This window comes from Pogoniulus pusillus, chromosome Z, assembly GCF_015220805.1.
Source record: "Pogoniulus pusillus isolate bPogPus1 chromosome Z, bPogPus1.pri, whole genome shotgun sequence".
Taxonomy (NCBI): domain Eukaryota; kingdom Metazoa; phylum Chordata; class Aves; order Piciformes; family Lybiidae; genus Pogoniulus; species Pogoniulus pusillus.
In genome coordinates this window covers 10,346,742-10,365,121 of record NC_087309.1, presented here as the reverse complement: position 1 = coordinate 10,365,121, position 18,380 = coordinate 10,346,742, and the positions used below count along the sequence as shown (strand labels likewise).

The 18,380-nt window shown below is 43.6% G+C and overlaps 1 protein-coding gene across 3 annotated transcripts in view; it reads left to right on the top strand.

The window, feature by feature from the left end:
• Positions 1–1,351: 1,351 nt before the first annotated feature.
• The window catches only part of RAI14 (retinoic acid induced 14), a 112,158-nt gene continuing 95,129 nt past the window's right edge, over positions 1,352–18,380 (top strand). For 2 of the 3 annotated variants that reach the window (XM_064176730.1, XM_064176726.1), the window contains exons 1-2: positions 1,352–1,481; positions 11,597–11,688. In XM_064176730.1, coding sequence (XP_064032800.1) covers positions 11,653–11,688 — 36 coding nt within the window. In that variant the 5' untranslated portion in view covers positions 1,352–1,481; positions 11,597–11,652. Of the gene's footprint in view, positions 1,482–1,928; positions 2,254–11,596; positions 11,689–18,380 lie in introns of those variants that run through there. The other variant, XM_064176729.1, reaches the window with a different exon arrangement.

Genomic DNA, 18,380 nt, shown 5'->3' with positions numbered 1-18,380 from the left:
CCAATATATGGGCATGACATGATAGGAAGATGGCTAGGAATTGTGGCAGGACTCTTGCAGTGAGATAGTAGGTAGAGACCACCAACTTGTAGGTGACAATTTGTAGACAAAGTATTCAGAGTTCCTTCTGGTGAAACATCAATGTGGTTTGCCATCAGCTTGCTAGGAGACTTGAGAAAGCGTGCTCTGGAGGTGCATCTTTGAAGACTCTAGTCTACACAGAAAATAAACTTCTGGGGCACATCCACTGAAGCAGTACTCGGCACAGCTATTAAGTCCACTTGTGATTCTCTAACCTCTAAGGTCCTGCGTAATCAAATAATAGACTGATTGTTGATGTGGACGGTAAACAAGAAGTGCCCCACTTCTGTTTCTGAAGTAGTCCTTCCTGCCTGGGAGTCTGCGAAAGGGGAATTCAATGCATGGAGAAGCACTGGTGAGAAGTGAAGCACAGGACATGTGCAGAAGCACTTGCACTCTTCAAAGAGCTTGTAGCCCACTCACCTCTCTCCTGAGGAGAGCAGCAGTGTTCAGAAGTGGGACTACCTTCTGATGTACCCTTCCCACACACAGTGGGCCCAGGGTGAGGAGGATGTGCTCCTTGAAGTATCACCCAGCAACATAATTGAACACTTCACGTTTGAAGGGCCTGTTACATTTCCACGCCTCTGCCGTGAGCAGGAACATCTTTAACCAGCGCAGGTGGCAGAGCCCTGTCCAACCCGACCGTGACTGTTTCCAGTGACGGGGCTCCCACCACCTCTCTCCGCAACCTGTGCTAGTATTTCATCACCCTCGTGGTACAAAACGTCGTTCCCACATCTATTGTGAATTATGGTAGTTTAAGGCTTATTGGCATATTCCGCTCAGAGAAATCGTCCCCTCTTTCAGTTCAGAACCATTGCCTCTTGTACTCTGGCCACAGCCCCTGCTAAAAAGTTTATCCCCATCTCTCTCGCGGGGCGAAAGGCTGCAGCATGGCATCCCGAAGCCATCTCTTCTCCCGCCTCAGTACCCTCCACTCAGCCTGACGTCACCGCAGCGATGCTCCAGCCGCCTGTCCACTTCTGTGGCCTGGCCTGACGAGCCCCTCGGGCCACCTCCTCCCCTCAGCACCCCACTCCTCAGGGCGGGAACCCCGCGCCGCCGTGTGACTCTCCTCCGGGGGCGCACGGCTTCGGCTCCCCGCGAGAGGGGAAGAAGGGAAGAGGGAGAGGGTGGAAGGGTGGAAGGGTGGAAGGGGCCTCCCGCCCCGCTCTGCCCCCTCCCCGCCCCTCCCGCTCCCCGCGGGGGGCCGGAGCCCCGCGGTCACGTGCCCGCGGAGTGATGTCACGCCCCCCTCCCGCCCTATCCGCGCGGAGCTCCTGAGTGTCCCGGGGCGCGCGGCGCCGCCGCTCCGCCCTTCACCAGCGGTGTGGGTTCGGTGTGCGGCTCTTGGCGGCGGAGGCGGCGGTCGTAGCGGGACGCGGTTCCTCCATGAGGTGAGTGCGGCATGTAGGCGGCGTGGGGGAGGTTGTGAGCAGGCACGGCGGCGAGCGCTGTGAATAGGAGCTTTGTGTGCGGCGCCCACCTGCCCCCGCCGCCGACGGCGGGAGGCTGCTGCCGGTCTTGTCGCCGGGAGCGTCCCTCGCCGTGAGTTTGAGGGGACAAACATTCTGCTGGGTACAATCGGCGGAAACTTTTCTCTGGTCTTCTCTTTTCTCCGGCCGCCGCTGCCGGAGAGTCCTGTTTTCCCGGGGTGAGGGAGCGGAGAGCACCGCGGGAAGCAGCCCGTGAGTCGCTGCCCCTCGGCTGCTTATTTGTTTTACTTTGTTTATACTTATATGATTTTTCTTAAATGCTTTTTTTCCCCGTCTCTTCCCTCCATGCCTGACGGGGGGTGACATCAGCCTGCGGGGGTGAGCGGTGGTACCTCGGTGCGGTTAGGCCGGCGATAGTTCACCCTCCTCATTCCTCACTACACCCCAGTCCGCCCGTCGGTGGGTCTCCGCGGATCCCACAGCCCCGAATGGAGCCGCGGGGGGCGGCCTCGCCGCTTCGGGGAAGGGGATCTCCCGGTCCATGACAGCACGGGTGGGGCTGAGCCCCTTGAGCAGTCGCGCCGCCTCCCTTACCCGCTCTCCCGGGAGAAGCGGGCAGGAGTTAAATCCGCCCTTGGGGAAGGGACTCTCGGATTGCCCCACTCCAACAAAGGAAGTGACCCTGGGCTCAACGTCGTCTCAGTGCTCTCGTGGGGCAGTGTCTCGCCTTGAGGTTGGTGGCAGCTCGGGGAAGGGAGGTCTGGCTGCCGGACTCCGCGGGGGGCGGTGGCGTGGCTGGGCTGCGCCGGCACCGCTGCCAGCCGCGTCTCTTCCTGCCCCAGGGACACGCACAGGGCTACGCCTTCTTCTGGCGACGAAAGCTGGGAAGATCAGGGGATTTGTGATACTGTGATACTGTGATTTGTGTAACTTCAAAAAAAAAAAATCCAAGTCGCGCGCTTTAGGAATCGCATCAAGTTTAGCCAGGAATCTGTTCGCCGAACTTCCAACGGAGCGCACGAAAGATGCTGCTTTCTCTTGCGAAGTGTTTGGCAGCACTGCTGTTGCCACCTGTGACATACTTAAGTTTCTCGCTGTGGAAAGAGCACTTAAATTGTACTTCATCAGCATTGCAGGACCATAACAAATTATCTCAGTAGTTCCTGTAGTGAAAGTGAGCATGCAGAACACTTGTGGTCTGACGGAGTCTTTGATAGAAGCTGTAGTCTCTTGCCTTTCACCAGTGGACTGTGGATAAGTGTGTGTTATTTAAAGACCACCACCATTTAAAAAAAAAAAAAAAGTCAAATGCCAGAAACTATCCTTACATTATTTTTAGAAGGACCCTCAGATGTCCTAGATTAACTGTGAGTAAATTAATTTATTAAATATCTGTTAGTGACCTTCTTGGCTCTTGGCTTTGAACACTTATGGAAAGCTGTCAGTGGGATTTTGTTTACTAATGTGAGAGTTGTGTAACAGCCATATGAACCGGAGCAAAACAGCACTTGAGTAGAACTGATCTTGATATGAGCTCAGGGTTCTCAAGAATTGAAGTAAAGCTTAATGTCAGTAAATTAGTATGCAGTAGCAGGCGTCTGTCCTTCCATGCAGTGTTTTCCCGATGCAGTTCTCTTCCCTTTTCAAAGGGTGTCTCTGCTAGGAAAACAGTAAAATGCTACCTCATTCTCTTGCCCAAACCAAGAGATGGATAACATCACATGTAGTGTAGATGGAAGGCTGCTGGTCTCATAAAGTGATGTGAGCAGCTCACAAGAAGGTTTGCTCATTTACTTCATCACTTTTTTAGATTTCTTCTTTTTCTGTATTCCACATAATGTTACTTCTCCCCCTCTCTGATAAGTAGTCTGTGCCTCTTCTGAGGGAGAAACATGCCTGGAGAAACATGAAAGCTAAGTTCTTGTGTGTAATGTTGGCAATTCCTAAATCCTACTGCAACAATACCCTAATCACATTCCTCTTGAGAGCTGATTGTGGGCTAGTTCTTTTTGAACAGGGATAATGCTTGAAATAACTAGGGAGAAATAACATGTGAAACTAGAACAAATCAGTGCAAAGCTTTAATTCCTTGTTTAGTGGCACAGACTACTGAAAATCCTGATGTGGGAGCATAGCAGTTTGTAACATCATCTGAGGTTATAGATTCAAGTAACTGCCTCTTCTGCTATGTGCATACTTCCTGCATGTCTGAGAAGCCTATTTTCTTGTCTTTATTCCTAGGGCCTGGGAATGCACACCAGTGATAGCTTTGCATTTGAAGTAATGTGGGGCTTGTTCTTGGAGTTGTCAGTTCTTGCTACTCCTTAAATTTTGAGGCTCACCTAATAATCTCTTATTATGATACAGAAGTAGTGCAAATAGCTGTAAATTGGGTAATACATTAGAGCAGAGCTTATGACTGTCAAGCTGCTGGAAGCAAATGTGACTCTAGTGATGTGAGGAAGCAGCTGAAGATCTCCACCGTCATTTGCACTAGCTATCAGTCCAGATGCTTGGTGAGGACTGCTGGATTGGAAGTAGGCAGCAGTGAAAGCATCCTTCCGTGGCACTGAGATCCAGAATAGGATGGGCAGTAATACATTGAGGTGATGGTGGTGATTGGTGTGCTGAACTTGAGATGAGAGAGCCTCTGGCTCAATGATTGGTGCATTTACCTGAGAACTGTTAGGTCTTGACTTGAGTCCTTCCTCTGTGGGCAGATCTTTTCCTGTAATAACTTACGTATACTTTCTATAGCTGTGTAGATTTTTTTTTATTTTGCTTGGAAGCCACTGCTAATGTTCAAAAAAATGTGTAAGTAGATGTGTGGGTTTTTTTATGTGAATCTTTAGGGGGGATGAGTAAAGTGGAGAGATGAGTTTATTCAGTCATTAGAATAGGAAAGCTAATTTTTATGCAGATCTATCTATGTCTTTGTAACTTCAGTAGCTGAGGATGTTCAACTTCTTGTCTCATAACTGGTGAAAGGCAGGGAGCTTCTGTTGGTTATTGCAGGTATCTGGATTCCTAAGAGTGCTGATACATGCTGGTATGTCTTTGAGGAGTTTGACATACTGAGGACCTTGTTCACAAAGGCTTGTCTGAGACAACGACATGATAACTCCAAAGGACATGTAGAGATCCATAGGTAGCTGAATTCTGGGAGGAGTATCTTAAATGCTAGATATTCTTTAGTGTTTGTATGGCATCTAGCACTGCAAGTGTTGAATATTTTTCAACAACCTGAATAAAATCATATTACAGTCACCTGATTATCACTAAGGGGGAGCTGTTAATCTTGCTGATTTTCTGCTAATTAACATTGATAGTATTCCAGAATGGAAAGTGTTTGAATTCCTAGTCCTTTTTATTGAAGGGTGGAAACACACCCAATTCTCTTCCCGTTTTTGAATAATGTTTAAAAAGCTGCTACAGTATCTGAAGGTATTATTAGGCTACAGTTTTCCATTAGATACCATTCCCAGACCTTTCAAATGCATAAGGACAGAGTTTGTGGGAGTGGGACTTGGCAGTTGTCTTAGGTAAATAAAATTGATACTCCCATCTTCCTAACTCCTGCCCCAGTGAATGACCATCCTGCCTTATGCTATTTCAGAATATTAATCAGTGAAGTCATGGATCTGTCTCTTCATAGATTTAATGTTGCATTTGTACAGATGGTTGTGTTTGTTCATTATTAAATGCATCTGGTTGAATAGTTGATGACAGTCTGTTAGGGAGAGAATTAAGTGTAGAGAAATACTGGCTGTTGTTGTCCATGTAGGTTTCTTTTAGTAACTGGCATTGCACAGGTGGAACTCTTATCATTTCTGGTTGTAGCTGGATGCTTAAATTCCAGTCTAGCCCTGTTGGATTAAGCATTAAATGTGAAAAATCTTTGGAACTGCAATATATTTTATGTATGATTGAAACAGAGAAAGTGTTCTCTGTGCTGAGGGGTGCACAGCATTGGGCCTTTTGCTTCAGAGATGGGGAAATTAAAAGCAGAGAAAGAAAGCAGTGTGTCTCAGTTTGTGCATCAAGTCTTGTCTCTTTTACTGTGCTTCTCAGTGAGCTGGATGTGTGTTGACATGGCACTGCAGACAAAAGAACTGGAGTAAGAGCAGAGTAAAGTTGTATGTAATGAGTGAATGACAAATTTTCTTGGACTTCACTTGAGCTAGGGTTTTGCCTGGAGTGCTGTCTAATATGCCAAGTAAACAAATCAGAGCAATATCACATTATGATTTTTCTCTAATCTTCTCCTGTAATTTACTGTGTCTAAGGTCTTGTTGATGCAAGCTTTCTCCTGGCTGTCTAGAACTGATTGTGAAAATGATGCTTAACATACACTGATAGTCTTGCTTGGGTTTATATTGATTGTGTAATATCTACAGAGTCTGGTATTGCTTCAGCTGAATCCATTAAAAATGAAGTTTAATGTTTGCAAATTCTGAATATTGGAAGGAAGAATAGGAGAAGATAGTTGATGCAAAAAGTTCAGGAGGAGGGAACAATAGCAGTAGATTTGTTGGTGATGCAGTATCTATGGGGCTTTAACTTTTGGGCTCAAATGCTTAAATTTGTACAGTTCAGCACATCCTTGCCAGAGATTTGTGAACAGATAGAGGGATTGTACTAAGTAACCCAAGGCCCTTGCTATCTCTGATGTCTGATTCTGTTTAGTGTGGGATTAACTCTGTATAAATCACTTCTACTCTTCTGTAGTGCTTGAGCTTCTCAATGCATTTTTCAGTGTGTTTTCTTTAGTCAGTAATAGTAGATTAACCAAGCCAAGAATTATTTGTCTTTATAGGTGACATTAAGTTTAAAATAATTCTGTTCCATTTGACTTTTCTGGTGATAGGAGGATGGGTTACTCAGGATGGAAAAACTGACCTGTACTGATAAAAGAGTGGGGAAAGTCTTCCCATTGCTTTTAGTAACATCATACATGCTTCTCTGCTTTGGCCTGAGAGAGGAAAAATGTGCTGGATGGGTGGAAATGAGAAGGTAGTCTGAGTTCAACGTTGGGTAGATATTTTTAGGACAGCATGGACTTGTTACATTTATGTGTGAACAACAGAGGAGGTTAGGCAATGGCTAATGCCTGTGGCTTTGGCAAAGCTAAAAAGAAGCTCAAGTTTGGGCTTGTTCTTGGTGTTGTATAGTAGGTCTTGGGAGCTCAGACACATAAATCTTATGAGAAATTGGGTACTGAGGGTGGGCAGCAAAAGAGATGCTAGTTATGTAGACACCTCTGGCTGCTCTGTAGGGTAGGCTGCCACGAGGGCTTATGCTTCTGGGTCAGAGCAAAGCTTGTGATTTAGAAAGTGATCATCCAGAGAGTAAATGATGGTGATGTGGTTTAGGAGAAGACACTTGGGTAACCCTTTATTTTTAAACTGTGAGTACAGATTTATTCACACAGAGGAGGTATAGGTGTGTTGCAACAATAGCGTTCTTCCAGAGTCTTATTTTAATTTTTTTCTCTTTACATTGCCAAATCTTGCATGGAGTTTGTAGTTCTTTTCTACGATCTCACAAGGTTCTTTTAATAGTATTTTTGGGGTGGAAAGGGAAAATTAGTTGATGACATGAATCATGCTTTGCTGCACAAGAGTGCTGTCTGAGATTGAGACTTCCCAAGGTGTTCTGAAAGAGGTACAAGATTCTTGACACCTAAATTAATTGAATTCAGCACAAAGGATAAATGTCATTGTCATGAACAGTGTGCACAGTGCACAGTTTTACTATAAACTTGTAGTTTGACTTAGTAAAACTAAGCTCTTTTACTATCGCATCACTGATTTTTTTGATCATGCAAGGAATTAATAGTAGCGTTGCTTGAAAGGCCTTGCTCTGATTTTGTTGTTTACTATGGTTTGCATGAATCTCACTGTGAATCAGTGGGGAAGATTATCCTAATCTGTTTCCTATGTTTAAACCTAAACATTAAAGGTCCTGCAGCCATCCTCAATATCAGTACAAGTTGAGTGGATGATGAAATAGAGAGCAGCTATGTAGGAAAGGACTTGGGGTAACTGGTGGATGAGAAGCTGGATGTCAGCCAACAATGTGCACTTGTAGATAAATAGCTTCCCAGACTTCATCAAAAGAAGAGTGGCCAGCAGATGAAGAGAGGTGATTCCACCACTCTGCTCTGATGAGACCTCACTTGGAGTACTGTGTCCAGCTGTGGAACCTCAACACAAGAGAGACATGGACCTGCTGAAGTGGGTCCAGAGGAGGGCTACAAAAGTGGGCTGGAGCACCTCTCCTACAAAGACAGGCTGAAAGAATTTGGGCTTCCTAGAGGAAGGCTGGGCAATGACTGTTTTAGAAGGGCTTGTAGTGGTAGAATGAGCACTGATGGTTTTAAACTGGCACAGGGCAGATTTAGGTTGGACATAATGAGGAAGTTCTTTACAATGAGAGTGGTAAAATACTGGAATGCATTGACCAGGAATATGGTTGAAGCCCCATCACTGGAGACATTAAAGTTCAGTCTCGATATAGCCCCAGTCTGTCTAATCTAGTTGGAGGTGGCCATGCTCACTGCAGGGAGGTTGGACAAGATGACCTTTGAGGATCCTTTCACCGTGATGCAATCTGAATCTCAGATTGCATTGTGTATTAAAACACAGTTTCGGTGAAATTATTCAGGCTGAAGATTACCACAATTTTGCTGTCTCTTAGTTTACTAGAGAAGTTTACCACCAACCCAAAGATATTTTCAGTGGTTTGTATTCTGAAAGCTGTTTCTTAAATACTGAGCTGAAGAAAGATGAGATAGAGCACTTGACACTTAAGAGCTAATAGTTAAAAGCATGTGATCAACATTAGCTGTTGAGAATCCCTGGAGTTAAGCACTTCTCTACTGCTAACTTGCTGAAGCTAAAAATGGCAGTGCTCAGTATTTACTGTCACATTTGTTCTGGAAGGAGAAAAATGCCACTGTTAGCAGGGATTGCTTCTTGTTAATATCTGTGATTCATTTAGAAATACTATTTTGAAGTGCATTGATGCTCCCTAGTGAATTTCTAGTAGTTTTTTCCTATCTTGTAAAACAGAACTATATTAATGGTTCTTCCTTTACTCCCCTTCTGGCAAATGAACAGTTTTCATAAAGCTCTGCTGAATCAGGATGCAGACTTTCTTTTTTTCCCACCAGTTCAAATAATTGCATCTTTTGAGAGGTAACGTCCTCTTTTAAAGAGTGCCAAGAAAAAGTTACCCTCACAATTTCACCTTTTATATCACTGCAGCTGAAGGGTTATGAGCATTGTGATGCACAAGCTGTAATCTTGTTTGTGTTTAACTATCTCTTCTGGAGAAAATACAGATGTGACACACACTAAAACTGGCACACTGTTTCTGTGTGCTTGTGCATGATTTTTTAATTATGCTGATGAGTTGCATGCTCACTGCATAAAATGTACACATTTGAGAGGTGAAGTGGGGCTTCTAATAGATACATGGCTCACCTCTCATTCCTTCTCAAAAGGAAGAAGAGTAGCATATTAAGAGTGCTTGCAAAGGTTGTTAATTAGAATGCATTATAGGTTTCTTATGGCAGAGAGTCCAGCTCTGCAGCTGTTGTGCACACATACCTACATGGAATTATCATCTCACTCATAGCCCTGTAGTTGAGTACTTCATCTTCAATGGGAGCTATAACAAATCTTTTGTTCATGTGAGCCAAAAATGCTGAGAGAGTGGGAGGGGAAAGACAGCCTATAGCAGACAATTCTTTGCAATCTGTGAGGAAAGACTTTTTGTTTTCAAACTCCCATGCACAAACTTTCTTTATTTTCTTAACTGGTCTTCAAAATAAAAAAGTCCTGTTACGTTTTGGATTTTTTTTTTTAATAGTGTGTCATGCCTTAGCTTTTAAAATTCCTTTAAATTGTGGTTCTTTTTTACCCAAACTTTTAGAAACCGTTTTGGGTTTTGTTCTGTTTCTCTTTTGTTGTGTTTGGTTGGTTGTGTTTTGCTGCTGTGGCATGAAAAGAAGACTAGGTAAGTGTAATGGTATTTGTCTTTTCTGTACCCTGGCATTTCTGGTCTTTGCAATGCTTATCATTCTTGGTGTTAGAGAATGATTTAGGAGATTATAGGGCTCTTGATGAGGTTCAGGCTCATTGCCATCCCAGGATTTGAGAACTGTTGTGCTATTTAAACACTTTAAAGAAAAGTCTTAGTAAATGTAGCAGAAATAGTGATATGCTTCTCTCAGAATGCTCTAACTTAAAATAACTCCATCTTTTTGATGGTTCTAAACATATCTAGAAAGAGAGCTATTATTTTACTTATACTCCAATGAAATGAATTGTCACTTAAGCAAGGGACTGAAAACCTTCTGTGTTTTTTCGTTTTGTATGTTAAAGTATTAAACAAAATGCCACAAGCACGTTCTCCTTGTGATGAATATCAAGAACCTTGAATGAAACCCCTCATTCATACACCTGAAAGCAATCAGGAATCTGATAGGACTTCAAAATGACTGTTTGAGTAATTTAATTAGATTTAATGATATTTTAACAGCCTATGGAATTACCCCATCTAGATTACTCGCTGGAGGTTTATGTTTTGTGGGAAATGTATTTGTCTGTAAGTAGTGCATGAGATTTTTTTGTTTGTTTGGGTTTTTTAAAGAAATGTTGTTGTGTTTGTCTTAAGTGGTTGCTGCATAAATAGGGGGAGTTGAACTAAATGTAGTTTACTTAACACTAAATGCTTTTCTTGAATCTGATGTGTTCTGTGGAAATAAAGAGTATACATGGTGTAGCTGCATTTTAGACCTCATAGTAGAGTGATTAGTAGAACATAGCAACTTGCTTCATAATAGTGAGACTTTCTTTTATGAAACAATTGAATCTCACTTCGCTTATCGCACTGTAATCTACTGTTTCTGAAGAGTGATGTGAAACATTAGTGACCATGCATGACCTGTTTGAATTTATGCTCCAGACCTCATTTCAGTTATTTATTTATCTGGCTAGACTCATAATATTTTTTCTCCTTTTTTCCTGGGGTGGAGGGAGGAAGTTTATACAGCTGAACATCCTTTACTTTAAACTGTTCCTTCAGAAAGAATTTGTATAGCAGCTAAAACTTGCAGATGAGAGCAACTGGCTGATCCAGTAAGCATACTGTGAAAATTGAAATTTGGAACATTTTTGCATAGATGGCTTTGCCCAATCCAGGCATATGTTCTCTTTCATTAACTTTTTCTGCTGTGTTCTAGGAAAAAGTACTTTGCCGTGCTACTTTAAGGCATTGCTCATGGTTACATTTGCAATTGATAGTATATGGTATATTGAAACTTTGCTCTAGGCACTGGATCCCTGGTGCCTTCCAAGAGCTTGAAGTTTATCTGTAATGGCAGCTGTATGTGTGTGTGTAACTGCTGCCTTTTTTCACTTTGAAGGGAGGGAAGGAGAAAATGACTGTGATGGTGCGCAGCCAAATCAGGAACAGTTATGACTCCGAGAACACACATATTTTTTGCAAGGAAGAACCTAAAACAGAGTGATAAGCTCTATTCTTGTTCATATAATTCTATCTGCTGTCTTGCGTTGAGGTGCCCTAGTGTGTCAGGCATCATTTTGAGTTTAAATAGCATTCAGACTTGTACGTACAATAGTGCTGTTACTTCTGCTACCCAGTGCATACTCACAGTTGTAGGATGGTGGACTTTTAATGAATGACTTTGCACACTTATTCCTCCTTTTCCCATTCCACAAATTGCCATCCTGATGGTAAGAGTGAAATAGGCAATGGGCAGAGAAAACTGGTATATGTATCAACATGTTGGTGATTGTCAAGAGGTAGGTAGTATAGCATGATACACACTTCAGTTTTTGTAAACGATTTGCACTTTTCTTTTGTGGTCACACTTAGTCTTGCTTTTAAGTTTGGAAAAACAACAAGCTGGCTGTTAATCTTTGTAAGAGCTTGAGGGCTAAATCTTCAAAAGGTACTGCAGGTATGCAAATTCAGTTCAGACTTGGATACGAGCGAACCAAAGGGTATCAAGGTGGAATCTTACTTTTCTTTTATTTTTCTTATAGATATTGAAGAAGGATAAAAATCTCCTCAAAGATTCAGAAGGTTGAATGTGATCAACATGAAGAGCTTAAAAGCAAAGTTCAGGAAGAGTGATGTAAGTATTTCTGTGCAGTTTGACGTCTGGTTTCCACGCTGGAAACAAGTTCTTCACTCCCACCTTGATAAGGCTGTAAGTTAATGAATTACAGAGAAGAAGGCCGCCTCTGAAGTACAAAAGCAACAGCTGAGTACAGTATGGAGTAGGCTGTTTCTATTCTATGATACAAACTAATAGCATTTCACTGCCTTGCACCCAGTATCTGAATCGTGCACATATGTGTGCAGAACTTCCGTTAGATTGTGCTGTTGCCTGTCCTGAAACTTTGTTCTTCGTATAGGATTAAGCCTAGTAAGACTTTGCTGCCCAGTCAGACTTCTGTCTAAACATAATACCATTCTTATCAGTGTAGTGTTTGAGTGCTTAACAACTCCTCAGTCTGTGGCAAGATTTCTTTGTCAGCAATAATACATGAACCAGCTGTGGCTTATGAGTTCTAGTGGAACAGTAGAAGTGGATATGAGGCTTGATCAGTGGGGATAACAGATGTAAATGTGGAGGTCTTAACAGGAGACTGTTCAGAACTACATGAGTCTGTACATCATATATTACCACTTGCTCTTAATAGTATCAGTGCAGACCCAAGCTTCAATTTGTATAGTAAACATATTTCCCTTGGAGTAGTGGAACTGCTGTAATCCAGTCCTGTTCTTGTTTTTTTTTTTACCACTACTCATTCCAGCTTCTTTATCCTAACACTAATATTAATGCTTATGTGATAGTGCAGTGAGCAGTCACTGAAGCAGTGGACTTTGTTTAGCTGACTTTCTGGATTTTTTGTGGCGCACAGAACAGATCTCTGTGATCTGCTGAGAATGTTCTATCTCATCCTTCATCCTATGTTTGTGTGCTGCTTTGAAATAAATATGTGTTGTTGTTTATCATAGATCAAGAGATCTCCAAGATCAGCCAATCCAACCTAGCACCCATCCTTATTCAGTCAACTAGACCATGGCACTAAGTGCCTCATCCAGTCTTTTCTTCAACACCTCCAGGGACGGTGACTCCACTACCACCCTGGGCAGCCCAAGATCCTAAAGCAGCCATGTTTGGTGGAGGTGTTTTAAAGTTCAAAATGAAGCCTATTCAGAATCACAGAATTGTGAGGGTTGAAAGGGACCTCCAAGATCATCAAGTACCAATCCCCCTACAGTGGGCAGGGGCACCTCACAGTAGGTAGTCACATCCAGCCTGGCCTGGTGAGGGATGGGGCTTCTACCACCTTCCTGGGCAGCCTGTTAGGGTGTCTCTCCACCCTTATGGTGAAGAACTTCTTCCTAATGTCTGATCTAAATCTACCCTCCTCTAGCTTGGATCCATTCCCTCTAGTCCTATCACTACCCAACATGCTTGAAAGTCCCTCATCAGCTTTCCTGTAGGCCCCTTCAGATAATGGAAGGCCACAATAAGGTCTCTTTGCAGACTTCTCCTCTCCAGACTGTACAGCCACAACTCTCTGAATCTGTCTCCATAGGAGAGGTGCTCCAGCCCTCCAGTCATCTTCGTGGCCCTTGTCTGGACATGTTCTAGCACTTCCAGGGATTTTGATGTTCAGGAATAAAATTACAGCACTCAGGAGTAATACAGGCCATACTTTGATGTAAAGGAGATCTCATGGCATGCCATGAGAGTGCCCTCTTTTGTCAGCTAGTAATGCACTTCAGTGTCTGTACAGGTACTGTTGTGATGTAATCTGCATATGTGCTGGTTACTACTTGGAAAACCTTTTAACCTACAGTTTAGCAATTAGTGCAGCTGCTGTATTGGCTTTCTAGTAGGCAACACTGAAGAGTGCTTTACTTGTTCAGTTTATCAAGAACTTTTTCTAAAAAGACTACCTCTAGAGGTGAGCTAAGTATGTCAAACAACCTTTGGCAGCAGAGGGAAACACTTAAAACCACTTAAGTAGTGTTTGGCTTAATCTAGACAATAGACTGAATTGGCAAGTGGCACAAATAATAATATCAGCTCATTCCAGAGACCATCTCTAACCACACGGAAGGAAAGAGGGTTACCAGGAATAGCCAACATGGATTTACCAAGGGGGGATCTTGCTTGACTAACTTGATAGCCTTCTATGAAACCATAACCAAATGGGTAGATGAGCCAGCAGTGTGCCCAAGTGGCCAAGAGAGCCAATGGCATCCTGGCCTGTATTAGGAACAATGTGTGGCCAGTAGGACAAGGGAAGTTATTCTTCCCCTGTACTCAACACTGGTCAGGCCACACCTTGAGTACTGTATCCAGTTCTGGGCTCCTCAATTCAAGAGAGATGTTGAGGTGCTGGAAGGTGTCCAGAGAAGGGCAACAAAGCTGGTGAGGGGCCTGGAACACAAACTCTATGAGGAGAGGCTGATCAAGCTGGGGGTGTTTAGCCTGGAGAAGAGAATGCTCAGGGTTGATCTCATTGCTGCCTACAACTACCTCAAGGGAGGTTGTAGCCAGGTGGGTGTTGGTCTCTTCTCCCAGGCAACCAGCAATAGAACAAGGGGACTCAATCTCAAGTTACACTGGAGGAAGCCTAGGCTGGATGTTAGAAGGAAGTTCTTGACAGAGAGAGTGATTTGCCTTTGGAGTGGACTGCCCAGGGAGGTGGTGGAGTCACCATCCCTGGAGGTATTCAAGAAAAGACTGGATGAAACACTTAATGCCAAGGTGTAGTTGATCTACTAGGGCTGGGTGCTAGGTTAGACTGGCTAATCTTGGAGGTCTCTCCCAACCTGGTTGATTCTATGATTCTATGAAGGAAGATCTGTGGATGTCATCTACTTTGACTTCAGCAAGGCTTTTGATACTGTCTCACATAACATCCTCATAGATAAGCTCAGGAGATGTAGCATAGATAGTTGGTCTATGAGGTGGATCAAAAACTGCTTGACAGCAAAGTTCAGAGCATTTTCACCAGTAGCACAGAGTCAACTTGGAGGCCTGTGGCCACAGGTGTTCCTCAGTTCTGGGTCCAGTTTTGTACAATATCTTTATTAACAACCTGGATGAGGGCATTGAGTGCACCCTTGCCAAGTTGATGATACAAAACTGGGGGGGTGGAGTGGCTGACACCTGTCAGGCTGTGCTGCCATCCAACGAGATCTGGACAGGCTGAGAGCTGGGTGAAAGCAAACTTCAGGAAGTTCAATAAGGACAAGTGCAGGGTCCTGCCTCTGGGGAGGAATAACAGCAGGCACCAGTATAGGTTGGTGCTGCCCTGCCCCACAGAGCTCTGTGGAGAAAGGCATTGGAGTGCTGGTGGACAGCAAGTTCTGCATGGGCCAGCAATGTGCCCCTGTGGCCAGCAGAGCCAATGGCATCCTGGGGTGCATAAGGAAAAATGTGTCCAGCAGGTTTAGGGAGAATCTTCACCCCCTCTGCCCTGGTGAGACTACACAGTATCACAGTATCATCGGGGTTGGAAGAGACCTCACAGATCATCAAGTCCAACCCTTTACCACAGAGCTCAAGTCTAGACCATGGCACCAAGTGCCTGAACAGCTCCAGGGACGGCGAGTCCACACCTAGAATACTGTGTCCAGTTTTGGGTTCCCCCATTTGAGAGACAGGGACCTGCTGGAGAGAGTTCAGCAGAGAGCCACAAGGATGACTGGGAGCATCTCCTCTATGGAAAGAGACTGAGAGCTCTGAGATTGTTTAATCTGGAGAAGAGAAGACTGAGAGGAGATCTGATCAATGTGTACAAATATCTGAGGGGTGCGTGTCAGATGGCTGGGACCAAGCTCTTTTTGATGGTCAGCAGCAATAAGACAAGGAGCAATGGATACAAACTGGAACAGGGAAGGTTTCAACTCAACATGAGGAGAAACTTTACAGTAATGGTGATGGAGCACTGGAGCAGGCTGCCCAGAAAGGTTGTGGAGTCTCATCTGAAGACTTTCAAAACCTGCCTGGATGCATTTGTGTGTGGACTACCCTAGGGGATCCTGTTTAGCAGGGAGATTGGACTCAGTGATGTCTGCAGGTCCCTTCCAGCCTCTAAAGTTCTGTGATTCTGTAATATCACAAGTCTCTGGTGTCTCATCTAACTGAATATGCCATTCAGTTTAGAACTGCTGGACTTCTGTAGTTAGTCGTAGTTGCTCCTATTGCAGTGAGCAGCAGCAGCAATTGCTATTTTGAGCTCATCTACACCAGTAAAACTTCATTTTATAGGCATCTGCTTGAGTAATGAGAACAGCCTTTGGCTACTATATAAACACACTTGCTATTATGGAAGTTAGGTGTGCCTGTGTGTTAGGATGATTTAATTCACACTTTTATACTAGTTGGCTTGGCTTCTGTTGTAGAGCAAAGGGTAAGTGACATGTGTGATGCAACTAGATCTTGCTGTAGCTAGTCCACCCACTGTTATAGATTGCACTGGTTCACATATTTCTGACTTATCTGTCCTTGATTAACTTTCTCGTGCCTCTCCCCAGACCTGTGGGTCTCAAAGTAACTGCTGTCTACTGGCTGGAGACAAAGTTGACCACAAAGGATTTTTAGATATCTAAAATTTAGATACACTGCTCTAAGAGCACAGCAGTCTAAATCCGTGACAGGCTGGCTTCCTCTGTTTTGAAGCCAAACCTTAAGGGCATAATTCAAAACAGCCAACAGGAGCTGTTCTATATTTTTTGCAAGGTAAGCAAGGAAAATTATCCTTCTATTTAGATTCCAGAAGCTGCCCTTAGCTATAATTTGTGAGGAGGAGGAGGAAGAGGTGGTTTTAATTGGCATTAGTCTTACTTGTATCTCAATTTATAAGATGTGGTAACTGCTTTTGAATTGGTAATAAGGGTGAAGTCAGCAGGGATGGAGGGACTCTTTCCCATGCCATCTCTCCTGAGTTTCTTTCTGGAGGAAATATTTAATGCCTTTTTTTGTAGAACTGAAGGTATCTTGGAGGTATCTTCCCTTTATCCTAGCTCTTAGGATAGTAAAAAATAAGAATGCAAGGATTAGGAATATGTCAACAAGATGTGTGTGAGAAAGAGGAGTTGCACAAACACATAACCGGCAGTAAGGCCGATAACAAAACTGCTGGAGTGAAGAACACATGTGAATTAGTAAAGCTCTCTTGACGATTTGGGAGTGGCTGAATTGACAGTGGGCACAACTGCTGATATTCATGCATGTGTCTCTGGGTCTCTGCTGTTTGCTTTGGTGTTCTTAGCTACACCAGTCTTGCAGCTTGTAAAGGAGATGTCCAAGCACCCTCTTCTTTCATCTCTGCCCAACTCGTTCGGAGGCTGACTCTGCCGTGAGCCACTACAGGGAACATAAAGTGATAGAAAACTACCTTGTGAGGTGTGTTTTAGCTCTCCAGAGTGGGTTGACTGCTCTATCTCACTGTAGAGCCAGTCCAATGATGAAAGTAGAAGGAGCAGCAGATGAACAGGCATGCCAGCAAAGACATTGCTGGGCACTCACAGTAACTAAGGAAGTTAATTTTGGTGTATAGCAGAGTTAATGCATTTCACAGCTGAGAGTTGGGGCTATCGCTTGCCCTAGACCAGAGAGTGACTTCACACTTCATGCTTTTGGAATGGGCTGTCTGGGGAGGTGATGAGTTGCTGTCCCTGGAGGTGTTCAAGAAAAGATTGGATGAGGCACTTAGTGCCATGGTCTTGTTTATTGGATAGGGCTGGGTGATAGGTTGAACTGGATGATCTTGAAGATGTCTTTCAACCTGGTTGATTCTATGATTCTTTTGCTGCTCAGCTCCTCTGTACCTTATTGATTCACTTTTTGTATGCAGACAACTCAACAGGAGAAAGTATTTTCTTTGACATACTCAGTTGCTGTGATGTGCTTCCTGGGGGTAACTTGCCACTTGCCATGTGTATTTGGAGTCCAGGAATGATATCTGTGAACAGGGTGCCTGTGTGGGAGCAAATACTGAGACTGGATGCTAGTGGTTGCACATCCTTCCAAGTGTCTGTAGGCAAAACAGCAGAAATTGTAGTCATGTCTTGACAAATCAGGGAGTCCCATCTACCTGAAAAGCTGTATTTTCTGCACTTCTTCCTCTTGTTCCTAGTTATCAGTGTGAAATCTACCATTACACACTACACCTAGAAGATGACAATCTAAAAGTATGACCATTTTGTTTGTTTCAAGAGTGGTAATGGCAGACGCTATCTCTTCAGGGCTTCAATTTGTTTAATAGACTGTTGTTTATTCACATGACAGTGAATGAACATCTCTGCTCAGTAATGCACAAGTTCTTTGCTGTTTCTGTTTGGAAAAGCAGAGCCTGAAGTAGCCTACTGATATTTTGTTAGGCCTCATTAATACTTGAGGTGGAAGTGTTTTCTGTAGTAATGAGTCAGTTTGTGGCCTGGCTTCAGAAGCATCTAGTATCTTAAACAGGCAGATGAGGGCTGAGTGGATTTTCAGATGTGCACAAGTATTAAGCCTGTCTAAACATGTTTTGTCTGCTTCTTAAATACAACAAGATGCTCATCAACATTTTTAGGCACCTACACAAAGTTAAATATTTGTCTCCTTGGTACTAAGATGTAGGAACCTAAATGATCTGTTTAGGTAGATATGTTTTCAACTATGTTCTTGATTACTTGAGGAAAGACATATTATATGGGACTGGAATGTTTTCACTGTCTTAATATATGTAGATGGAAACTGAAAAGTTTTAAGACCTATGAGCATTGAAGATTGGCTGAAAAACACTTCTT